This window comes from Gymnoscopelus braueri, assembly GCF_963280865.1.
Source record: "Gymnoscopelus braueri genome assembly, chromosome: 13".
In the NCBI taxonomy this organism is placed as follows: Eukaryota; Metazoa; Chordata; class Actinopteri; order Myctophiformes; family Myctophidae; genus Gymnoscopelus; species Gymnoscopelus braueri.
Window position 1 is genome coordinate 41,154,686 of NC_137615.1, and position 27,304 is coordinate 41,181,989.

General features: G+C 41.3%; 1 protein-coding gene across 1 annotated transcript in view; it reads left to right on the forward strand.

Annotated features, from left to right (window-relative positions):
* LOC308098796 (transmembrane protease serine 9-like) overlaps positions 1–27,304 on the forward strand; it is a 146,611-nt gene that overhangs the window by 102,586 nt on the left and 16,721 nt on the right. The window contains exons 18-19 of the mRNA XM_080447225.1: positions 5,238–5,337; positions 5,418–5,634. Of these exons, the coding sequence (XP_080303351.1) occupies positions 5,238–5,337; positions 5,418–5,634 (317 nt within the window). The remainder of the gene's footprint in view (positions 1–5,237; positions 5,338–5,417; positions 5,635–27,304) is intronic.

Below are 27,304 nucleotides of genomic sequence, written 5' to 3' on the forward strand. Positions count from 1 at the left end.
ACGTTGAGAAACAGTGTATACAGCACCTCTGTTCCCTCTGCCCTGATGAACAAAACAAATGATGTGCTGTAAATTATTTAAATTTGTCATTTTAATAGCTTGTTTCCATTCCTTTTTCAGGGACTCACTCACAATTAGATGGTAAGTAAAGATGTATTTTATTGTTTCTTTTACCTGGCTAAAGAGCAACACTTCCCTGCTAAGGCTGCTCATTTAGTCTAACCTAGCCAGTTGACCCATATTTAGGTTCAGACTCAATAAGGTTACGAACATTTACTGTATGTAAAACCCCAGTCTAAGTCCTAAAACAGAACACAGATATTTAGTCTTCAGTGACACACCTTTTACCTTTACTTACATGGTGAACATTTGCTGCATATACAGCCTATGCTATTTCCCCATTCATTCAGTTGTACAAATTCACACATGTGAGCTACAAAGCATTGTAGATTGGCTATTTTCAGCGAAGAGATTTGTTGTAGAAGAACTGTGGAATCTAGTATAGAGTCCTGTTGAAGTGGTTAAGCCTGATTTACACTTCATCGTATGACAGCACATAAATTAAGCATTACTCTATTGGCTTTGCCACCCAGATCTATTGACAGTTGTGTTTCTCTCAGTGTGTGGCCAGCCTCCTCTGAACACCAGGATAGTTGGAGGTGAAGACGCTCCAGCTGGGAGCTGGCCCTGGCAGGCCTTTATACAAATAAGTATACCACCAATTTTTTTTCGCTGTGGAGGATCTCTTATTAACAAGGAATGGGTGCTGTCAGCTGCTCACTGCTTCAACAGGTGGGGTATTATTACCAGCAAGAGATCCGCTACTCTCACAAGACCAGTTCATTAATACTTGCAAAAAGAAAAGTGAATATTGTGCTCATTATGGATTGTCTTTTTTCTTTACTCCTAGTAATCATACACATGACACATCTGGTGTCACTGTTTATCTGGGTCTGCAGAGTTCACAACAAACCAACCCCAACACGGTCTCTCGGTCGGTTAGCCAGGTCATCCGCAACCCCAACTACAACAGTGATACTTATGATAATGACATCGCTCTTCTGAAACTTGCATCACCGGTGCCGTTTACTGACTATATCCGACCAGTCTGCCTGGCAGCATCGGGGAGCACTTTCTACAGTGGCATCAACAGCTGGGTCACTGGCTGGGGCAGAATTGGAAGTGGTAGTGAGTATAGTGCATTTAAAAAAAGCCCATTTTGTTTGTAGCATTTCATACCGGGTGAATTAATTTAAGAAATAAACACACATATTTATATGTTTACCTCAGTGTCTGATGATCTGGTTTGGTTTACAGGTAGTGAGTAGGTCAGAGTAGTACATTTAAAGCCACGTATCTTATAAATGGTGCAGTACAGAAAGAGAGAATGGGAGATATGTTCATATCAGGTAGTCATCACCGTTATGCAGCGGGCCAGTTGACTGATTAAAGAAAACAAAACATTTGATATAGTCATTTGCTCATGAAACTAACTTTGTGTCTCCCTAGTTGACCTCCCTTCCCCCCAAAACCTCCAGGAGGTGGAGGTTCCAGTGGTGGGGAACAGACAGTGTAACTGCAACTATGTGGGCATAGTGGGCAGAATCACTGACAATATGATCTGTGCTGGACTTAGTGCTGGAGGGAAGGGCTCATGTCAGGTGATCATTTGAATGGTTGTGTTCATTGTTTCTTCCTGGAAATATCTTATTGTTTTAATGCAGTATGTGTTTCCCTATAGGGAGATTCAGGAGGCCCAATGGTGAGCAAAGAAGGTGCCCGCTGGATTCAGTCTGGAATAGTGAGCTTCGGTGTGCCTTGCGCCCTGCCTAATATACCTGAAGTCTACGCCAGAGTGTCTCAGTACCAGTCTTGGATCAACAGTCAGATAACCAGCGACCAGCCAGGATTTATCACCTTCACCTCCTCTGGGACTAACAGTGACTTGAGCGTCACCTGTGCTGCTACAGGTTAGGGTTTCATCTTTCAATATATCTTGTTTTCAATTATAAAAATATAAAAATTCACTCATTACATTTCCTATAATGAAGACAATGGATAATGATGTTATCTAGCTATAATAGACTAAAATTAGAGCACACTTCCAAAAAAGAATAATACAAAAAATACTTGTTTTAGTTTTTTTTAACTTTAAAATGTTTTAATATTATAAAAAATAGTGACACTTGGTGTGTTAGGGTCATTTTTGACCCGTATACCATAGAAGGTAAAAAGTCATTCATTTTTCATAAACTCAAACTTTATTTTACTCCTGATAGCAAATGCCAATTGAGGACAAGTCTCTCTCACTCTCAAACATGTAATCATTGAATATTGACAATTTGGGGGGAATTGAGCCACACTTCTCTGCCGGGTCATTTCGGACCCTAACACCACAAGTGTCACTTTTTTTATAGAGACCATCAGAATTAATTAAAATGATAAATAATTTTGTTGCGTTAAAATGGCTATTTCTGAGGATATCATGAAGCCTCGTTCCAATAAAGAAATGTAAAAAAAAAAGTTTACCTATTTAAACTTGATTTAAAAAAAAGTGTGTGTGTGTGTGTGTACAAGAGAGAGAGAGAGAAAATATAATCAAGCAAGCAAGTCGTGTGTGTGTGTGTGTGTGTGTGTGTGTGTGTGTGTGTGTGTGTGTGTGTGTGTGTGTGTGTGTGTGTGTGTGTGTGTCTGTGTGTGTGTGTGCGTGCGTGCGTTTGTGTGTGTGTGTGTGTGTGTGTGTGTATGTGTCTGTGTGCGCACGTGCACACAATGTGTGTGTGTGTGTGTGTGTGTGTGTGTGTGTGTGTGTGTGTGTGTGTGTGTGTGTGTGTGTGTGTGTGTGTGTGTGTGTGTGTGAGATTGTGTGTGTGTGTCCGTGTGTGTGTGTGTGTGTGTGTCCGTGTGTGTGTGTGCTCGCGCAAATAAAAGATTAGTTACAGTACCTTAAATTGTAACATAATAGTCCAAACTAAATGTTCTATTTGGTTTAAGTATCAGAAACATTGATGGAAAGTTTACACCTGGTGTGTTGATCATTTAGAATCTCTGAGTAATGAATGAATGAGTGATTCCAAAAACAAACTGGGATTAAAGACATCAGGATGAGACTGTATCTGTTTTGCAAGGTCCCTTTGTTTATAACCATAATAATGAACCTCCAGACGTTTTGTCAAGATGAAGATATTTCCTGTCAAGCCACAAAAACCCACATAAAGATGAAGCTGTTTGCACACAACACTTATATAATGACTATAATGACTAAACCCAATGACTGGTACAGACACTTTATGTAGTACAGCAGTTACTCTTAAACCTTTTTCATTTCAATGATATGCATTCGGTCACGGACGCCCATGTGATACAATTGTGTTTATCTCTGGTACCCCAACCTAAACTGTAAAATCCTCAGTGTTAATTTAACTCTAAAGGTCCTTACACACCGGGGCGAATTCTTCATGCGAATAAATACGTTTTTTTTAAAAACCTTATAAAGTCAATGCAAGCGTCCACATCAGTTTCGCGAAGCGAAAAAGCGTCTTTTAATTATTCGGAACGAGTCCGAATTTTGCGTATATTCGCATATTCGTCGGTGTGTAAGGACCTTAAGAGTGTAAAAATGAATCCAAACGTTGAGAAACAGTGTATACAGCACCTCTGTTCCCTCTTCCCTGATGAACAAAACAAATGATGTGCTGTAAATTATTTACATTTGTCATTTTAATAGCTTGTTTCCATTTCTTTTTTCGTGGACTCACTCACAATTAGATGGTAAGTAAAGTTTTATTTTATTGTTTCTTTTACCTGGCTAAAGAGCAATAATTCCCTGCTAAGGCTGCTCATTTAGTCTAACCTAGCCAGTTGACCCATATTTAGGTTCAGAGTCAATACAGTTACGAACATTTACTGTATGTAAAACCCCAGTCTAAGTCCTAAAACAGAACACAGATATTTAGTCTTCAGTGACACACCTTTTACCTTTACTTACATGGTGAACATTTGCTGCATATACAGCCTATGCTATTTCCCCATTCATTCAGTTGTACAAATTCACACATGTGAGCTACAAAGCATTGTAGATTGGCTATTTTCAGCGAAGAGATTTGTTGTAGAAGAACTGTAGAATCTAGTATAGAGTCCTGTTGAAGTGGTTAAGCCTGATTTACACTTCATCGTATGACAGCACATAAATTAAGCATTACTCTATTGGCTTTGCCACCCAGATCTATTGACAGTTGTGTTTCTCTCAGTGTGTGGCCAGCCTCCTCTGAACACCAGGATAGTTGGAGGTGAAGACGCTCCAGCTGGGAGCTGGCCCTGGCAGGCCTATATAGAAATAAGTAAACCACCATTTATTTCCCGCTGTGGAGGATCTCTTATTAACAAGGAATGGGTGCTGTCAGCTGCTCACTGCTTCAACAGGTGGGGTATTATTACCAGCAAGAGATCCGCTACTCTCACAAGACCAGTTCATTAATACTTGCAAAAAGAAAAGTGAATATTGTGCTCATTATGGATTGTCTTTTTTCTTTACTCCTAGTAATCATACACATGACACATCTGGTGTCACTGTTTATCTGGGTCTGCAGAGTTCAAAACAAACCAACCCCAACACGGTCTCTCGGTCGGTTAGCCAGGTCATCCGCCACAACAACTACAACAGTGATACTCATGATAATGACATCGCTCTTCTGAAACTTGCATCACCGGTGCCGTTTACCGACTATATCCGACCAGTCTGCCTGGCAGCATCGGGGAGCACCTTCTACAGTGGTATCGACAGCTGGATCACTGGCTGGGGCACCATTGGAAGTGGTAGTGAGTATAGTGAATCAAAATGAAGCCCATTTTGTTTGTAGCATTTCATACCGGGTGAATTAATTTGTCCCTGGTCGTCGTCGATAATTAAATGAAGAAATAAACAAACATTGATTAAGATAGATTTATATGTTTATCTCATTGCCTGATGATCTGGTTTGGTTTACAGGTAGTGAGTAGGTCAGAGTAGTACATTTAACGCCATGTATCTTATAAATGGTGCAATACAGAAAGAGAGGATGGGAGATATGTTCATATCAGGTAGTCATCACCGTTATGCAGGAGGTCAGTTGACTGATTAAAGAAAACAAAACATTTTATATGGTCATTTTCTCATGAAACTAACTTTGTGTCTCCCTAGTTCCCCTCCCTTCCCCCCAAAACCTCCAGGAAGTGGAGGTTCCAGTGGTGGGGAACAGACAGTGTAACTGCAACTACACTCAACTGTTAGGAGTGGGCTCCATCACTGACAATATGATCTGTGCTGGACTTAGTGCTGGAGGGAAGGACTCATGTCAGGTGATCATTTGAATGGTTGTGTTCATTGTTTCTTCCTGGAAATATGTCATTGTTTTAATGCAGTATGTGTTTCCCTATAGGGAGATTCAGGAGGCCCAATGGTGAGCAAAGAAGGTGCCCGCTGGATTCAGTCTGGAATAGTGAGCTTCGGTGTGGGTTGCGCCCAGCCTAATATACCTGGAGTCTACGCCAGAGTGTCTCAGTACCAGTCTTGGATCAACAGTCAGATCACCAGCGACCAGCCAGGATTTATCACCTTCACCTCCTCTGGGACTAACAGTGACCTGAGCGTCACCTGTGCTGGCCTGCCCACAGCTGCACCAACTACACCTACCACCACCATCCCGACTACACCTACCACCACCACCATCCCGACTACACCTACCGCCACCATGCCGACTACACCTACCACCACCACCATCCCAACTACACCTACCACCACCACCATCCCAACTACACCTACCACCACCATCCCGACTACACATACCACCACCATCCCAACTACACATAGCACCACCATCCCGACTACACCTACCACCACCGCCATCCCGACTACACCTACAACCACCACCATCCCAACTACACCTACAACCACCACCATCCCGACTACACCTAACACCACCACCATCCCGACTACACCTACCACCGCCATCCCGACTACACCTACAACCACCACCATCCCAACTACACCTACAACCACCACCATCCCGACTACACCTACCACCACCACCATCCCGACTACACCTACAACCACCACCATCCCGACTACACATAGCACCACCATCCCGACTACACCTACCACCACCACCATCCCAACTACACCTACCGCCACCATCCCGACTACACCTACAACCACCACCATCCCGACTACACCTACCACCGCCATCCCGACTACACCTACCATTACCACCATCCCAACTACACCTATCACCACCATCCCGGCTACACCTACCACCACCATCCCGACTACACCTACCACCACCATCCCGACTACACCTGCACCTGCACCACCAAAGGTCGTGTTGGAATTCAATCTACAGCAAACCTTCACACCGGCACTTGCGAACACATCCTCACCCGCATTCCAGAACTTAGCAACCCAAGTAGCTTCAGCGGTAAGTCCATTATGATCATGCAAAGCCTGTAAAAAAAAATCTCCATATCTTCAGTAATTCCTTCTATCATATATTTTACTATAATATTGATTTATGGCAAATGTTTAATAATGATGTTTAAAAAGAAACCTACTGAATGGAAATGTTTTGCTTTTATTGTACTATTACCAAATAACAAAACAACTTAAAATGTTTTATAGATTTTAACAAACAACTTCCTCCAGCTTTCAACATGAGAAGAACATTCTTATTCATTAATTAAATGTAAATCTATTAATCATGAACCATGGAATGAACTTATAATAATGATTCTTTCACAGTTTCTCTGGAATTATTCCTGTAATTATTTCAATGACTGAATTTTTGTTTACAGATGGACAACGTCTATAAGACAAAGTTTTCTAATTTCAATCGCACCGTTGTAACTGGCTTCAGGTATGCACCAATGGTTTTTAATGTTGAGTAGTATCTATGTTTTTTATTAATTGACTAACATATAATTCATTTGTACCTTTAAAGTAGTCAATATAATGCCATTATATGTCATAATTATAACAGTAATAATAATAATAATAATAATAATTATTATTATTATTATTATTAGGGTAATAATAATAATAATAATAATAATAATAATAATAATAATAATAATAATATTAATGAAAATAAACCATTAAAAAAACTTTTCAACATACATTTTACAGCTCAGGATCAGTAAAGGTACAGGCTGAATTAATATTCAACATAGAGGCAAATGCCACAGCACCAGATGCCACTTCTGTGACTGATACTCTCGTGGCGGCTGCATCCAGCTCTAATTTTTCCCTTCCTGTGAACACATCATCTATTGTTGCCACTGGTAAGAATTGACTCAACCGATAAAAGCTCACAATGTGCCTTTTTAATGAAATGTTTAATGACATTCCATTTTTTCTTGTTATTAATTATTGCCTGCACAAGCATTGATATGAAAGTTTTATTTTTACAGTGGTTTTGTCGCCAACTCAGGCACCCACAACAGCAGCACCTTTAACAACAATCACGACGAATACATCAGCAGGTACTATTTAATCAAAAATTATTGAAACTGTATTTCAAATGTATAAAACTGCAGCCTTCCAGAAATTCTTAAACTTGATGAATTGATTAGTATTGACAAATACTGATAATAGTAACACATTACACAATTCTACTTACAACTCCAGTACCAGTCAATACAACTACATCACAGGTCAAAGCAACAGTACCATTAAATGCAACAGCATCACAAGTAAATGTAACTACGGCATCAGTCAATGCAACTACATCACCAGTAAATGAAACTACAGTACATCATCATGCAATTCAACGACATTACCAGGTAAAAAATCAACACCATTAATTGATGCTTCTTCACACAAAAAAAAACTACTTAAGTCAACGTCACCATCAATCTATTTAACTTACAATTCACTAATTAATCAAAATAATTGTGACTTCTTCGAAATACAGTAGTTTGTTTATCATCCTGTAAAACTGACATATCTTCAATACAAATTATGTGAAAATGCTTTCTAGTTAACAACAACTAAAAAGCACATTGAATTTGAATCTTTATTATTATAACTTCGGAAACAAGAAGAAAAAGTGCTCCTCGGACTCGCACTGGTCTCCGCCAGGTCAGGTAAGTTATCGTGGCCACCTGGTGACGCTATAACAGGCCCATGTGAAATATTTGGGGCAGAGGTTCTGAATTGGCATCCAGGGAGTGTGTGTGCACAGTTTCGCTGAGATCAAGCATACAGTGCCGGAGATTTGCTGGTCGCAGACGGACACACACACACAGACGGACGGACAGGGGGCAAAACATACTCTCCCGCCATGCCTTTCGGCATGCCCCCCCAAATGCCCTGACTGCCCCCCCCCAAAAAAAAAATATATATATTTTTTTTTTTTTTTTTTTTTTGCTTGTGAAAGCTACATTTATGTCATGATATGAAATGTGAGCTTACCATAATCAAAATAATCCTTAATCATATTCCATCATGTATCATTGCACAATTCAAATAATCCTCTGCCCTGATTTTCAATGGGCAGTGTTGCCAGATATTGCGAGAGAAAGAAGCCTAGGAAAACAAGCCCAAAAGAACAATAGGAAGCAAGCAGTATTACACAAACAGCCGGGAAAAAATGGAGAAAAAACGCCAAAACATTTAATAATTTCTGTATCCGGGCCTGTACTTTCTTACATTTTTGTTTCATTTTAGTTTTGGTGTGCGGCAGTGCCCCTTTGAACACTCGTATTGGTGGAGCCTTAGTGACAACAGAAGGTCTGTGGCCATGGATGGCCAGCTTACAGAAGAATGGTACACATGTCTGTGGTGGGACTCTGATGGCAGCCGACTTTGTCATGAGTGATGCCAGCTGCTTCTCGAGGTAACACATCACAATTCTGACAGTCTTACCTACCCTGTGTGAAATGAAAGCAGAGGCATGCAACAATATATCTTCTGCCAATATAACAACAAAAAGTACAAATACTATACACTGTTATATCAGCTGTAGTTTTAAAGAGTTTACAATCTATACATATTTACCTAAATTGACAAAAATAATAATAATCAGACTAAATAAATTATAAAATGGAATGCACTTTTATCATTCCAAGTTTACTTAATTCTTTTCATCCCCCCGAACAGGCGACCTAACAATTCCCAGATGGTGTCTCTCAGCTATACAGCCTTTCCAGTAATAGTGTTCTTGCATTGCTATCTTTAATCATTTTGAATTACCTTTAATCATTTTGAATTACTATATCAGTAAGTTTTTCTTCAGATCACATGGTGGTGTTACAGTGTCTATACTGTATTTGGCCGTAGACCCGTATCTGAAAAGACTTTGTGCCAGGGACCCCCAAAAGAGAAGTTTTTTTTTCAAAATGTTGAGATCTACAAACTCACAAGGTGTCACATTGGGATAATTGTAAAAGTATAAAATAGGGTTAAAGTGTTTAGACTGATATTGATGCTTTATTATCTCATTTAGCTGGGGACCCCCTGGAACCCCCCCAAGGACCCCTGGGTGTCCCTGGACCCCACTTTGAGAACCACTGATCTATGCATGGAAATGTGTGTCTTCAGCAGCAGTGCAGCACCCTTCACTAAGTTAACCCTTTCTGTCTCAGTTCACCTGTTGTGTCCGAATGGACCGTCATCCTGGGCCGTCTGAAGCAGAATGGCGCCAACCCATTTGAACAGACTCTGACTGTGACAGAAATCACCGTGAGCACGCTGACCGGTGACAATAACGTGGCAGTTCTCAAACTGGCATCCCAGCCCACCTTCTCTGACCGTATCCAACCAATCTGCGTGGACACTGGTTCAGACACCTTCGCAGCAGGTTCTACGTGCTGGGCAGTGGGCTGGGGATTAGGAGAAGGAGGAGGTGAGTCCCTAAATAAGGCTGGGGTCATTTTTGACTGAAAATGCAACGATAGAAGTTTATACTCAGTCTTGAACTTCAAGTCTTTGAACTTTACCATGCAAATTGCTCATTTTATTTTTCATTTCTTATTCAGACCTTGAGACATTATTTTGTACCATTGCAGTAATGCTCAAAATGATTCAACTTAATGTGAAACATACCTTTTTGGAAGTATATTTACATGAATGCTGTGGATTATGTCATTGTGTATAGTGGTCCAGGTTAAACTGTGTCAATTTCTCAGCTTCCTCTTCTGTCTTCCCGACCTCAGAGCAACAAGATCTACAGGAGTTTGAGACCTCTGTGGTGGATTGTGGGAACGCCTCATCTAGTAGTGACTCCATATGTACAGGAGCTGTGACACTGCAGCAGGTAGAGCTTCTCTTTTGGATACCACACTGCAGTTTATGCAAAGATAAAGGCCAATACATGCTTTGTCACATGGTCTTAACATCGGTAACAGATTTTCAAGCGGGAAAACCCGACATGATGCAGTGTGTTTTTCACCTGAAAATCTGTTATTTTCCGCAGGCGACACTGTAGAGTAGGCCTATGAATTAGGCTGAAGTAAATTAGTGCTACTATCGATAATTTTCTTGCCGATTATTCTATCGCTTACCTTTTCGATTAATCAAACAATCGAGATGTTTTTTTTATATACTGTATCAACAAATCTATATATAAGAATTAATTTCATAATCTATTAAATCGATTATTTATGGTATTGTTGAAATGTTTTGTCTGTAATGAGAAGAGAAAAAAAAGACGAATATAATTCAAAGTTTCCCCCCCCAAATTTGATTTGAGTAAGTCAGTTATTTTTGGGCGGTGAAACCGCCCCTATAAGTGAGATTTGGAGAAATGTACATTTTCCTGCGCTGTGATCTGGGCCCAGGAAATGTGTACAATTATCCTGCGCTGTGATTGGCCAATCACAGTATATTCAGGACTGTGATTGGCCAGTGTCACATGACACATGTGCATAGCCCTATATAAGCAACCATAACTTGAAAAAAAACAAACTTTGGTTTTTTTCAAGTTATGGTTTCGTCCATCATAAAGAGTGTTTCAATAAATGTATTTATCTTTTGTACATGATTGGTTGACTCCATTCAGTATTGTGATTAGCTAGCAAGACACCGCCCACTTCACACAGGGTGTGATTTTTTTTTAAATATTCGATTTCATCGATTACTTGGTTTAACCATGTACTGAATCAACTGTGTACCTCTACAGGGTGATGCTGGAGGTCCTCTGGTGTGTAAGCAGGGTGCCTTTTGGTTCCAGACTGCGGTGTTGACCGTCGCCAACAGCGGCAATCAAACGCGGGGAAAGGCATCATCGCCATCGGTTTTCACCAAGACGACCCGCTTCCAGTCCTTCCTGGAGAATACAGTGGGGAGCCTGTTGTCTCCAACTAGCACCACTTCACCCAGCGTGGACACTACCACCACATCTTCACCCAGCGTGGACGCTATCGCCACATCCTCTGCTCCTCACACTGCTTTATCATGTATCATCCTCCCTCTCACATCACTGAGCATCCTTCTGTCTTTCTGGTACTAGCCTCCAACTGTTCCACGGGTGGAGTCTAGTGGTTCTCAAACGTTTGCATGTCAAAGACCCCCAAAATGATTTTGTATTTAAAACATATTCTTTGGCAAGCGACACTGTTATACTACTGAGTATAAATTAGGCTACTGTAGGCTTAGGTTGGTTGGCTGAATCAGCTGATGTGAGACCAGAACGGTATATTATGAAGGTTTGTTAGGTTCACTTGACATAGTGCTTGAAAAAGCATTCATCCTCTTAACCCATTTAGACCTGAGGCCGATTCTACTAACGCCTTCTAAATCCTGACCTAAGTTTTCTGGAAAACTTCAAATATTTATTCTAAATTTACAACAAAAGTATGTTGTTATATACTGTACATAGCAACAACAACCCCAAAAGGGGAACCCGTCCTGAAAGGTATAGTTACAAATAGGGGTTCCCGCCCTAAATGGGTTAAAATGGCCCATAATGGATGGCTGTTATTTATTAATAATCTTTGGCAGGGGACTATGCTTTGGCAACATAATCCAGAGAGAGTGATCAAAAAGGTCAACCAAAGAACACGCTTTTTGTATAGGATTGCCTCTCTAGTCAGTAAGAATACCTTGATGATTCTTGCAGGGGCCCTCATACAAGGTCATTTTGATTATGCATGCTCCTCATGGTATCACAACACCACCAAGGCCTTAAAAACAAGGCTCCAAACATCCCAAAACAAATTAGTAAGGCTATTTCTTGGCCTCAAACTCAAAACCCATCTAACCCCTGATAGTTTTGCTATAGGATTTTGCTATAGGATTTGATGGCTTAGGGTTGAGGACAGAATACAGCAACTTACAATGGGCCTGGTCTTCAAGATACGCCACAACATTGGGATCCCCCTGTATTTGTCAAAATACTTCCAAAATGTAAATGAAGTCCACGATCATAACACCAGAGGCAGCTCCACGGATCCTGTTCAACCCAGATTTGGCTCAACAAAGGGAATGAACTCATTCTCATGCTATTCAACAAAAATGTGGAATGCCCTATAAAGGAGTAAAGACCCTATTCACTTTCAAAACTGCCCTAAAGAAACACCTTCAGGAGGCTGCAAATCGAAAATGGCCCCTGTCAAAGTCTTAACCTAACCCCCCCCCCCACACCAACCCCCCCGAACTTTTCATTTTTTTTCTCTTGTACATATGTTTTACTTTCATACCAGTAGCCTGTAAGCTGAATGTAAGACGTTCTGAACAGTAGTGTGTATATCTGTCTGTCTCTTATGTCATCATGATGTGTGTGCATGGGGATCTCATTTTAAACAAGCTTAGTGCTTTATGAGCCTTCCAGTTTAGTAAACCTTGTATTGTGAATTTGTACTTCCATGTACTGTTGTTCTCATATCTTACTAAATAAAGTACAGTACATCAATCATCAATCAGGTGTTCAGTTATTGAAAAACCAAGGATGAGGCAGAGGTGAAGCACTCCATGATGTGGACTCGCAAGCTCACAACCTATGATGCCACTGTTATGAACATTCAGGAATGTTAAGGCGAGCTGAAATGAGGTTACCGTTAACTAACAGTATGACATGCACCTGTTAATCAAACTTCCACATACAGTAGAGCTGTTTTATTATTCGACACAAGAGGGCGGTGCTGCATGTTAAATTTAAACAAAAAGGGCTTCCTCGAGTTACAAACAAATCTCTTTTTAAAGTTACAGTACAGTATGTTTATGAAAATATTTGAGGCGACAAATATTCAATACATTAACAGAAACTCCATCGGCACTGCCTTGTTTGATTTGTATCTATTTTTTACTTCGTGGACCAACGTGATATCCAGGCCAATGCCCAAAAAAGCAAAAACACATTGCCCTCTTGTTGTATTCTGGGGTTTTCACTGTTGTTTTGTCTTTGGTCCCCGTCCACCAAAATAAACAGTGTGTTTGGTGTTTCGAGAGTGTTTCTGCAAACACCACAACACCACTCCAGTGGCTGATGACTGCTGGTATAGAGGGAAATCATTGGTTAAAAAAAAATTAAAATATATCTATTGTTTTGTTATCTAAACACAGGGTAAAGTTACATATTATGTCTTTAAGCATGGTGTGCCTTCATCGTACGACCATGTTGCTCCCCAAAAATTATACATTTTCAACTAAAAGCTGACACAATGTGTCCCATTTTTGTTGCTGAAAATCTGTTGTGTGTGTGTGTGTGTGTGTGTGTGTGTGTGTGTGTGTGTGTGTGTGTGTGTGTATGTGTGTGTGTGTGTGTGTGTGTGTGTGTTTTTGCCATGAGCCAGGGTCATACGCTGAAATATATATGAGGCTTTACACTGTAAAGTTTACAGTGTGTTTCATACTGGACTTTACAGTCAACTTATTGACCATTAATGAGTACAATTTGTTATGTGATGATGATATTGTTGTTGTCGGGCAGAAACCTCCAATATCTCCATATTTTTGGGCGGTGAAACCGCCCCTATAAGTGAGGTTTGGAAAAATGTACAAATATCCTGCGCTGTGAAACCGCCCCTATAAGTGAGGTTTGGAAATTTGTACAATTATCCTGCACCGTGATTGGCCAATAACAATCTATTCAGGACTGTGATTGGCCAGTGTCACATGACACATGTGCATAGCCCTATATAAGAAACCATAACTTGAAAAAAAACATAGTTTTGTTTTTTTCAAGTTATGGTTTCGTCCATCATAAAGAGTGTTTCAATAAATGTATTTATCTTTTGTACATGATTTGTTGACTCCATTCAGTATTGTGATTAGCTAGCAAGACACCGCCCACTTCACACAGGGTGTGATTTTTTTACTTTTTGTGTTATTTCATAAATTAATGCCCTACTTGATCACACTACAGCGTCACACAAAAGCATAAAAATTAGCAGATCCGTAAGCTTTAGCACGTTGTAACCCAGTTTTGAGAGGTGCTATATAAATAAAGTTGTATTCATTATTATTATAATATATGGAGATCCCTGATGTCATATGACAGATACAGAGACCTCCATATACTGTATGGAGATCTCTGTATCGTCAGTCCTTGTCCCTTTTATGCCTATAGATCCCTGGTGTCATCTGTGCCCATATATGGACAACACTCCTTGTATGGTTATGGCTGAGTCATGGGGACATGAGTCAGAGGTCCCCTGCCCGCCGGCTCGCCGGCCTTCCCTCCCTTTAGCCATTTTTGGGCGGTGTAGCCGCCCCTATAAGTGGGGTTGGGACACCTCATTAGTACACATTTGCTGTACTGTGATTGTCTCATTAGTACACCCCTAGCTGTACTGTGATTGGCTGACTCTATTCAGCACTGTGATTGGCTAGCGAGACACAGATGACATTAATAACCTATAAATAGGACTATGCACTTCAAAAAAAAATAAAAAAATTAAGTGAGCTTCCATCACTGTGATGACCACTGTGATGACCACACCGCCCACTTCACACTGGGTGTGATTTTTTTTATACATGCATTAATTAATGGCTTAACTATGAACTTATTATGCCAGGATTAAAGAGGTTACCTATTCTAGAAAACTTTAAGACTGCCAGGAGGCTAAGACAGACATTGAATGTGGCATGATGGAAGTCTATTCCGTATTTGGGATTTCAATAATTGGGTCTTATCAGTACAGTGCTTCCATTGCACATTACATGAGCAAAGGGCCATTTAGGTGCAGAGGAGAGTGGGGTACGTGTCATATGGTTATTGTAGAGATTGCTGGCTTTTCAGAGGACAGTGTTGTCACAATTAGCACACGGGCGGAGGGGCTGGACCCAAATGCAGAGCACGACACAGGAAGATGGATGAAACAGGTACTTTACTGATAATTAAAGGAATAACAAAGGCAACCTCACGCAGGAGGGAATAAACACAAGAGCACGACAGGGAAAACAAGGCACGAACAGGCCAGGTCAATTCGTGACACAGATTTATCTAAACACAAAAAGGTACCAGCTGAGAGTCAGTATATAGGAACCACGGTAATCAGCCCAAGGGCCTGCAGCCGGGCGTGCTGCGGGTTCAGGGCACACACTCAAAGGCACACAGAGTCAGAGAGGAGGAGGGGTGCGGGGCCGAAGGCCTGCACCGTGACAAGTGTTACTTGAGGTCAGGAGGAGATCAAGTTCTACCAGTTCTACCTTAGCAATCCAAAACTATTTTTGGATTGGTATGGTAGCTTCGATAGTTGTGGTTTCTTTCCATTACGGTGATATCTTGATGAGAAATCTTCTATCATGATGAGACAGTCTTAGATCCTTGCATAGTATCCTTGCATACACCCGTATGTACATGATGAGTGATTAGATCATGATAAAGGGCATGACAGGATTTAAAGGAATGCAGTGTCACAACTACTTTCATGTAAGGGCTCCTAACTTTAATCAGAGGTGAGCAAATGTATAAGCTGGAGGTCTGATGGTGATTGTGGAACCCAGGCTGTGGATCAAGGGTTTCCACGGATTATGATTGTTGAGTGTTATTTTGTCATTTTTGGACACTTTGAAACACTTTTCGATAACTTTTTTCATTTATGGAAAATGAAAATAATTAAATACAATAAAAAAAATGAAAAAGTAATCGAAAAAACACAGCCCCCTCACATATTAGGAGGGCAGGATGAGTCACCAGAACCAAGGACGGGTGTTTTCAATTAATCTAACATTAAAATGGAGTTTCAACTTATAATGGGTTTGTATAGGAAGGGGGCGTGCCTGATAAAATGAATATCAAATATCTAAATACTGAATCAAGCAACTTAAAAACGGTCTGGGGGGCTCACAAAAGCCTGAGTAGACGATAAAATGACCCAAAGTTTTTTTTAAAGTGAAACATCCCTTTAAGCCGCTTGTTTGCGTGTCCTTGTTGAGCTGTAGACGGGAGCGCATCCATGTTTCCCAGGCCTATGTTCCCCAAGTTATATTACCAGATTCCATATCCCCTCTCCAGATGGTGCTCTGCGGCAAGATTACTTACCAACACAAAGAAACGCGACCATATTACACCTCCCGGAAGGGGAAGGTGGAATTTGGCGGGCCTATTATAATGATTTCTGACTTTGAATCGTTGAGTCGTAGGAAATTCTGGGACATCCATTCGGGGGACCGGGCTTTTTGTGGCCCGGGTACCATTGCTCTAGAATGCATGGGAACAAAACATTTTAAGATGGGGTCGGCGGGCCAAATATATCATTTTGGGGGGTCCTTGACATGAAAAAGTTTGAGCACCGCTGATATAGAAACATACGTTTTTTCAGAAAAGTGTTGAAATTTAGAAGACATTTCTAGAATCCCATGGATTTTAGGCTAGCAGAGTCAGTGTCCTCTTTTAAATCACTTTTGAAAACACAGCTGTATATAAAGTGTTTTTCCTAAGGATTGTTTTATGGGCTGTGTTTATGGGAATGTTTTTTATGTTTTTATTTTTTCTTATTTCTATGTTTCTCTTGCTGATGTATGCAAAGCACTTTGTAACTATGTTTGGAAAAGCGATATACAAATAAAATTCATTCATTGTTTTTCCTCATTCTTTGAATGCTGACCGCCTACTAGTGGTAAAGGACCCAGCCACTTCCTCATTATTCTCTGATAGACTGTTGGCTCACACAATCTTCAAATGCCTGAAGCCTGATTCATACTTTGTCGCAAGATGGTATTGCTTGTCGAAAATAGCCAACCTACAAGCTAACAATGGAACATAAATTATGCTTAACAGTCTGTAGATCAGAAGAGCTGAAAATGAGTGAGAAATAAAGTGAATATCCTGCCCCCCCCCCCCCCCCCCCAGACACATAAATAAGGCCTTCTGGAAACCAAATGATCCTATCTAGCTTGCTGCTTAGCAGAAATGGAATTTCAAACATCTAAAATATTTAAAATATATGTTTAGAGGGGGGGGGGGGGGCAACTTTATTAGGATTAGGAAAGAATAAAAGCTCTGACAAGAAAATAAGATAAGTATACTGTAAAAGCAATAAAACCGTAAAAACTAACGGAAAAGCAATTCTAAAGGTGGGTTTTCTGGGCAGTTTTGAAGAAAGGTGGGGAGGGAGGGAGGGAGCGTCTCTGATATGGTTGCGGAGTGCATTCCAGAGGGGCCGCCACAGAGAAAGCCCTGTCACTCCCCGGAAGAGAGATCAATAAAATAAATAAAAAAACAAGATGAATGATTTAGCCTGTCATGTTGTGTCTGTGTACTGTAGCCTTTCAGTGAGAAGTCAGTGTTTTCACAGATGTCAATTACCTAGATGAGTTTGATGCTCAGGTATTTTGAAAAGGAATCATTCTCATCACAGTTCTGAAAATACAAAGTTACGTGGCGAGTATTAACAATTAAAAGCTGTGTATTTTGTAGAACTGCCCCAGCAAGTATAACAGTTCCTAAATCAGTCAGCAAGGTTTTTGAACTACACCTATCCAGAGATTTCATGCTCTGTGGAATAAAAGGCCAGTTTAAAAAGTTAAAAAATATAATGCACAGGTCAATGCTCAAAATGCTGTGTGAATTTAACTGAAAAATGTACAGAAAAGGTTTTATTGTGTACTGACAGAATGACTCAATTCCATGCTTGTCTTTCTTCCCTTTCACTATTTCACTAGTAAGAGACCAGACCACACCATCTGCTCAAGTTAAACAGCATTTATTGAACAACATGAGATGTATGTGTATTGCTGGGGAGCCCGAGGTGGGGGGGGTGAGGTATAGACTGTCTGTCTGTCTGCTCAGGAGCGGTCTTGAACGCTAAATATATTTTTGTACCAAAGTGCAAACGTAGGAGGATTAAAATACATTCTATACATACATACAAATCTATGAGTGATTTTTTGTTTGTTTGTTTCACATTAAGAACTTGAATCCTAGTATCCCTATTCTGCATTTAATTTGTCGGCAATACTTTGCCACGCTTTTCTCCCTGGATCTATATTTAGGCCGTGTTTCCTTTCTTGCTTATTATACATTTTACTTCCTTGTATGATTCCATGAGCTGCTGCAGTGCTGCTGTTCAGCCACAGAGAAGAACGCTGCTCTGGTTTTGGGCTCCATGATTGGTCAAATTCAAGGATTCTTATAGGAATACGTGAACGCACATTCAGCCTGGTTTAACGATCCTGGCTCGACAAAGCCGCTCCTTCTCAGCCCAGCTTGGCGTTCATGGAACTGAATAAACCAGGCTGAACAGCGCAGGCTTGTCAAACCTGGATTTGCCTTTTAAACCAGGATAATTTATTCCGCTTTCGTGAGGTCTCCAGGACCAACCAGCTAACACCATTTTCAGCTTTTTTCCCCTTTTTCATAACGCTATTGAACACCGTGACTAAGTGCACACAGGCAGAGGAGCAGCACATAAACAACTAGAAAAAGTGCTCCTCGGAGCACAGGTCTCCGCCAGATCAGGTACGTTATTGTGGCCTCCTGGTGGCGCTATAATAGGCCAATGTGAAAAGGGTGCCATTTATTCTTAGGTCGTTCACGGCAATCGGACACTGCATTCATGATTTGAGGCATTTTGTTCAAAAAAAAATTGTTTTGCTAAATTAGACCTGCTGGTGGCGCTATAACAGGCCAATGTGAAAAGGGTGGCATTTCTTCCTTGGCCTAGTGGAAATGTGCATGTGAAATTTCACGATAATCGCAAGCTGCGTTTAGCATTTTGTTCAAAACGGACCAATCCTGCAAACTTTGGAAGCTTAGCCAATGAGGATGGAATATGGGAAATCGGACAGATCCGTGTTGATCACATGACTATAGAGATACTGTGAGAGTTCTACATTCTGTGGGAGTAATATTAAAAAATGGGTTTTGCATAAATCGGCCTCCTGGTGGCGCTATAACAGGCCAATGTGAAAAATTTGAGGCAGAGGTTCTGAATTGGCATCCAGGGAGTGTGTGTGCACGGTTTCGCAGTGACCGGGCCAACGGTGCCGGAGATTAGCTGCTAATGGACGGACTGGACACACGGACGGATGCGGACGGACGGACAGGGTGCAAAACATATATCTCGCTATGCCTTTCGGCCTGGCGGAGACAAACAGTAATGATGCTGTTTTTTTCCCCAGTAGTCTGTTAAAACTATGCAGTGTTATCAAACTTAGCACTGACGCTAATATTATGAAAACAAGTAATTCTATTTCTAAAATATATGAAGTGTTTAAGGGGGAGAGCATTGTGACAATAAAGGAGTTCATAGCATTTCTGTCACGCTAGTTCTACTGAAACTCCAACTCTGTGAACCCCTCTTTGCAGAAGTTATTGTAATATTTAAAGTCCTGTTTATTATTGTAAGCCTATATAATAAGTGTCATGAAGCATCATCGCATTAATTCACAAGTTGTGATGCATTATGAGCTTGGAGATCCATTTGGAATTTAGACCGAATTAAAACCAAATTCATTCAAATTTTGGACAGTGTGGCCCCCATGAAAACCGTCATGGTCAAATCCCGCCCGGTACCATGGATGAATTCGGACATCCTTACTGCCATGAAGGTCAGAAACAAAAAGTGTTCTGAGCTTCATAAAGGTAGGATCAAACTCGCCAGGTGTTTTAACAAAGGTCTCGAATCCCACGTAGCTAAACTTGTAAAAGAAAGAAACAAGCTAAGAAACAAGGTTAATCGCATGCTCGAACTAGCAGAAAAAAGCTTCCTCGATGACAAAATTGAGGAAAATAAAAGCAAACCACGAGAGCTTTGGAAGCTATTCAACAACCTACTAGGCTGCAGCAAGAAATTGAAAACCAGGTTTACAAACATAAGCCTCAAGGTGAATGACACTCTCATCACATCCAAACATGAAGTGAGTAAAATCCTCAACATATTCTTCACGACCATAACCTCAGATTTGGTTGAAAAACTTCCCCCTCACTCTGGGTGCTATGGTGAAGAACATGTTGACTCATTTTACAAAAAACAGGGTGTACGGAAAGATGATTTTAAACTCTCCCCTGTGAAAACAGAAGAGGTGTTTAAAAAATTGAGTGCTCTTCATCAACACAAAGCCACAGGCCTCGACAATATCCCCGCCAAATTTCTAAAAGACTCGGCCGCCTCCATTGCTCCAATCATTACCCACATAATAAACCTCTCCATCATACAGGGACGGGTCCCTAACGATTTCAAAAAAGCAAGGGTGACCCCTCTGTACAAAAAAGGAAACAAATTAGACCCTGGCAACTACCGCCCTATTTCTATTCTTAGCTCCATCTCGAAAGTCATGGAAAAAATAGTCTATGAACAGGTCGATAAGTATCTTGCCGAAAAAAATCTAATTTACAAATTCCAATCTGGTTTCAGAACAAACCACTCCACTGACACATGCCTTCTCTATTTGAACGACTCTATCAAACAAGATGTCGACAAGGGCAAATATTGCGGCATGGTCATGCTGGACCTCCAAAAGGCCTTTGACACCGTCAATCACCCAATTATGATCAATAAGCTCAAAGCAATAGGTTTTGATGATACATCAGTGAACTGGATGAGATCCTACCTGGAAGGGAGGGAGCAAGTGGTGGAAGTAAACGGCACCCAGTCCCCCCCCCTCCCTGTGACTTGTGGTGTCCCACAAGGAAGTATACTAGGACCTTTACTGTTCCTGATATATGTGAATGACATGTCATCGGCCTGCGACTGCAAGCTGTTCCTGTTCGCAGATGACTCGGCCCTGCTAGTCTCGGACAGGGACAGGCTGCAGGTTGAGAAAACTCTCAGCTCCGAACTCAACAAGATCTGCATCTGGCTCTCTGACAACAAACTTTCATTACACCTGGGTAAAACTGAATCCATCCTCTTTGGGTCCAGTCCTAACCTTAGCAAGGCAGAGAGTTTCACGATCAAAGTGGGTGATAATGTCATCAAAAGAAAGGATGAAATTACCTACCTGGGCTCCATCTTGGAGGCAAACCTCTCCGGTAACAAAAACGCCGAAAAAGTGATCAAAAATGTCAACCGAACAACACGCTATTTGTGGAGGATTGATCGCCTAGTCAGTAAGAATACTCTGAAGATTCTTGCAGGGGCCCTCATTCAAGGTCATTATGATTATGCATGCACTTCATGGTATCACAACACCTCCAAGGCCTTAAAAACAAGGCTCCAAACATCCCAAAACAAACTTGTAAGGCTACTTCTTGGCCTCAATCACAGAACCCATCTAACCCCTGCTCATTTTGCTAGGATTGGATGGCTTAGGGTTGAGGACAGAGTACAGCAACTTGCTATGGGCCTGGTCTTCAAGATACACCACAACATTGGGATCCCCCTGTATTTGTCAAAATACTTCAAAAATGTTAATGAAGTCCATGATCATAACACCAGAGGCAGCTCCACTGATCATGTTCAACCCAGATTTGGCTCAACTAAGGGTATGAACTCATTCTCATGCTATTCATCAAAAATGTGGAATGCCCTACCAAAAGGAGTAAAGGAGTGTAAAACCCTACTCACTTTCAAAACTGCCCTAAAGATACACCTTCAGGAGGCTGCAATTCGAAAATGGCCCCTGTCTAAGTCTTAACCTACCCCTCCCTACCCCCCCCCCCCCTCTTTCATTTTCCTCTTTTGTATATATATATATTATTATTTTTTTTTTTTTTTCTCTCGTCATACCAGTAACCTGAAAGCTGATTGTATGACATTCTGTATAGTAGTGTGTATATCTGCCTGCCTCTTATATTTCATCATGATTTGTGTGCATGGGGTCCTCATCTTAAACAAGCGTAATGCTTAATGAGGGTTTCCAGTTTAGTAGACCTTGTATTGTGAATTTGTACTTCCATGTACTGTTATGTACTGTCATGTACTATTCTCATGTCTTTCTAAATAAACTACATCAATCAATCAATCAAACCCATTTGGAATCTCTCCGTCCGTGCGATTGGAGCTATTGTCAGCTGTTCGGACTCCTAACTCCATTTGAGCTGGATTTCTGTTTGGACAAAACTCCTAATTCCATTTGAGCTGGATTTGGGTAAAGTGGTGATAATATAATGACACATGAAAGTATTTGACAATATATAAAGTCACTATAGCAACTTTACAGCAGTATTGCTTTGTTTTGAAAATATACGGTTTTCTTCATTTCCTGAAAAATGAGCGTTTTGGACTTAGCAGGTTGCTGCTGGACAGCAGAGAAATACAAAACATGAATGTACACTACACTGATGATGTGAAATAACAGGATAACAAGTGAAATTGAAAGTGATGACACAAAGAAATTAGCAGTTAATTTAAGCTGATAAATGGAGTTAATGCACTCGCTCCTTCTGGATAAATGGCTACTCTCTGGCTGAATTTGGCAACCCGCCCCTGAAAATGTATTTTCTGTTGAAATATATTTATTGACAAAAATCACTTACCCTTACCTTTAAGATAAGAAAACATTTCTTGCGGAAATAACCTTTTTGTATTATTATTGAACATCAGGGATGAATAAAACAGATAACAGTAATTATAAAGTAATCTTTAATGTGACATGTGGACAGCAGGTTGACCTCTTGGAGGAGGAAAACGATGAAGACCAAAACTGATCTAAGGTCCTGCTCAATTAGACAGAACTGCGTGACATTCCGAAAGGCATGGCGAGAGAGTAAGTTTTACCCCTTGTCCGTGTGTCCGTCCGTCCGTGTGTCCGTCTGTCCTGTCCGTCCGTTACCAGCTAATCTCTGGCACCGTTGGCCCGGCCGCTGCGAAACTGTGCACGCACACTCCCTGGAACCTCTGGCCCAAACTTTTTAAATTGGCCTGTTATAGCGCCACCAGGAGGCCGATATGTGCAAAACACATTTATTGATACTACTCCTACAGATTTTGTCCAAACATCACACAAATCGGTACACAGTATCTCTATAGTCATGTGATCAACACGGATTTATCCGATTTCCCATATTCCATTTTGATTGCCTAAGATTGGCTTCCAAAGTTTGCAGGATTGGTCCGTTTTGAACAAAATGCCTCAAATCATGAATGCAGCTTGCGATTTCCGTGAAATTTCACACGCACAATTCTATTAAGCCGAGGAAGAAATGCCACCCTTTTCAAATTGGCCTGTTATAGCGCCACCAGCAGGTCTAATTGCAGTCCGATTGCAGTGAAAAGCCCTTGAAAAAATGGCACCCTTTTCACATTGGCCTATTATAGCGCCACCAGGAGGCCGAAATAACATACCTGACCTGGCGGAGACCTGTGCTCCGAGGAGCACTTTTTCTAGTTTGAGAATGGTTCATTGACCCAATATGCCAGTTGTGGACATTGGACGACCACCTCATTTTGATCTACCAGGGTGATATGAGGACACAGAGCAGACTTGCTCCTGCCCTCTGATATGGATGTGTTTTTGATTATGGATCATCAAGTGTGTGTACTCTTATTATATTCTTCAGTCATCATCTAGGTCAGATGTTGGTGTCCGGCTAACAAGACGCAGTCATGGTTTCCCATCCAGCAGAATACAGCATACTGACTCCACAAGGCAGCAAAATATAGTCATACCAGCATCGCAAAAACACGTTTTGTTTGCTGTTGCTTGACTACCATATCTTAGGTCAAAGGGGTGGCAGTGGCTCAGTGGTAGAGTGGCCAGTAGAGCAGCCGGATGCACTGAACCCCTAATTGCTCCCGATGAGCAGGTTGGTGCCTTGCATGGTTTCCTCCGCCATTGGTGTATGAATGTGTGTGTGAATGGGTGAATGTAATACACAATCTATGTAAAGCGCTTTGGATAAAAGCGCTATATAATTGCACCATTTACCATTCAAAGGGACTCCTTTGGTTTAGAGAGGCACTGAACCGGTGATAGGTCTGTTTTTATCACCTTTATCAATGAATAATGATCTGAATGTGTAACAAGTTGCATAAGCTCAAATCCTAATAATTATGTCTGATTATGAGGTACTCTTATTCCACTGTCAAGCTGTCACGTTTTCACCCAGAACACATGCAAGGTAAGGTCGCTGCCAATTCCGTTTCTGTCTCTAGCTGTGTTGTTGCAATTCGGCTCCTGGAATGTAATAACAATAGTAGATAGTAGGTTCATCTCGGGTGAGGTGACACCTTCTGCAGGTGTGCTTGGTAGAGGGAGGAGTAGATAAGTTGATTTAAACAAGTATGACTTCAGTGACAGACTCTCACACACACACACACACACACACACACACATGATGACTGTCTGCCAACTACTCCGTGTAGCAACTCTGCTAACGTTACTGATGAGAGGTGAGTAATATAATAATATATATATATATAATAAACTTTATTTATATAGCACTTTTCAAAAACAGGTGCTTAACAATACAAATACAATACATACACAGGAAATATAAAGGCAATTTAATGATGGAAAATTTAAAAACAAAGGAACCATACAAAAATAAGACCAAAAATAAGAGTGAAAGCAGAGAACTAGCTGACTATTCCTTCTAGCTAAAGGCCATTCTAAAGTAATGAGTTTTTAAAATATTTTTAAAAGTGGACACTGAAGTGGCCTGTCTAATTTGCAGGGGGAGTTGGTTCCAGAGTAGAAGAGAATCTCTGTTGCCTTACTAGTGGTGAACAGTAACTAAGTACATTTGCTTCAGTACTGTACTTAAGTCATTTTCTTTATGTGGGGATGGCAATAACCTTGAACCTTGCAATTTTTTTCTGGATAATTGTAACAGCAAGAAGGCATAGGGGACAGCCCATGATGCCCATAGCTCCATTTTCCCCATATAATCCCAATCTAACTGACATCCACGCTGTGTCCCTGCTGCTATCCAACAAACAAGCATTGCTTTCTGCATACACCTAATGGTCAGACTACATTTTTTGTTCTGGAGCTGTTCTGGAGAGGGTAGAGGACGCTCTGAGCCATAATGATAAGTCACTGGGGGGCCCTGGGAATATTAATGGTCAGCCACCAACCAGACACCGACTCTCCTGTGAGCCAGTCTGACATAGGGACACTCCTGTCTGCCTGACACACAGTCAAGCCCACTCACAAGCGCCTATCTCGGGCATAGGAGCCAGTATCCCCCGCCAGGCAGTCCATTTGGGACCAGCATACATAAGGACATGACTATGTCTGCCTGACACAGTCTTGCAACATGTGGAGGTCTTACAACCACCACCACTGGGGACTGTCCTCACTACCTATGCTAACTCAAGAGTGCCTATCTCGGGAGTAGGAGCCAGCGTGGAGGTCCACTTGGGACCAGTGGGACTATCAGGCGAAATAGGGTTACTCCTCTCAGCCTAACGCATAAGCTAAATTCCAATACCTTCATTTGTGCCTCCTCCTCCAGCGTGCCGTGACTTAGAAACGTTTGCATCCTAAATGCTAATTTGCTTTTGGAGGAGCTGAGAACGAGGAGAGCACAGGCTCCCTAAGCCACTTGGAGTGAGATCTGGCAAAGATACAAGTGTATCTTTCATGTATCATTTGCGGAACTGTCTTCGTTGAAATGCGTGGCATATAATTTATCCTCCACATAACAACCCTCTGAGCTCCGGAATAGTCCACGACACGTCATAATTGCTGTCACTTCAAAATGACGCTAACTGAGCATTCCGATTCCTTAAAGCAACCAGGTCTTTTCCCCCCTCCTCGACTCCTCGCTCGGAGGCAGGGCTAAGGCGGGAGTGGAGGACGTGAGGATGGACACTTGAATATTGGAATTTGGCTATTGCGATGCACAACATGGAGGTCTTAGAACTACCATCACGGGGACCGACAAGCCCCATTCTCTCTAACTGCCTGGGGTCCCAAGTAGGGGTGGGACGATATGGGTACCTCACGATACGATATATATCACGATATTAGGCCCACGATAACAATATATATCATGATATTCGACGATGTTCGATATATTGCGATATCACGATATTCGATATATATATTGCAAGAAATTTCACCAACGATATATCACGATATCTGAAAATATCGATATATTGCGATATCACTATATATTGCATGAAAATTCACCAACGATATATCACGATAGTCCTTATATTCAATTCATAAACACATAAAATAGCACCAAACAGTTCAAAATCATCATTACACAAATACAGAGTAGGAAAAACAACGTATCACAAACTTTTTATATTGATATTTTTCGGCAGTATATCGATTATTTATCGCGGGAGAAAGTATCGCGATATATCGATATATCGATATATCGTCCCACCCCTAGTCCGATATATCGTCCCACCCCTAGTCCCAAGTGCCCCACTATCTTTAACGGGACATGTCTGAGCCAGATGTTGGGGATTTTGCACCTTGGACATGGGGAGAGGAGAAGCTCAGGGTCTGCTTGGCTCCTATAACTTTGCTCTTCTGTGCTCCAAGTGCCCTGGGAGCAATCCAGTGACCCCCACTCCCCTCTACCCACCTAAGGGGAACCCTAGGCCCACTAAACTCTAGACCAGACCCCCTTTTACCTCTTCAACCAACCCCAACACTCCCCTCTGCCTAAGCACCCAGTAGAGACTTGGTTCTGACAGCTCTGCACTAACCTCCTTAGCCACCCACCCCTCTTTGCACACTCAAGCTGATTGCTTTCCTAATGTGTAAAAACAGTTATTCAAAAATCAATTTAATGTTTTTCAAAATCTTGTGTCTACAAGATGACACTGTGCTTGTCCACGAGAAAAATACATATTCTCGTGTATGTAGGGGAGGATTTATGAAGTTCCTGAGGGGTGGATAACGGGAGGGATGCAGAGAGATGGTTCATAATGCAAGAAAATATTTTTGGGTGTATTAAATAGTCAAAGATTAATTTTGTTTGAGCCAAATTTAATCAACAGAGCTATCCAAAACGTTTCAATATTGCAAGCAATACTATCTATC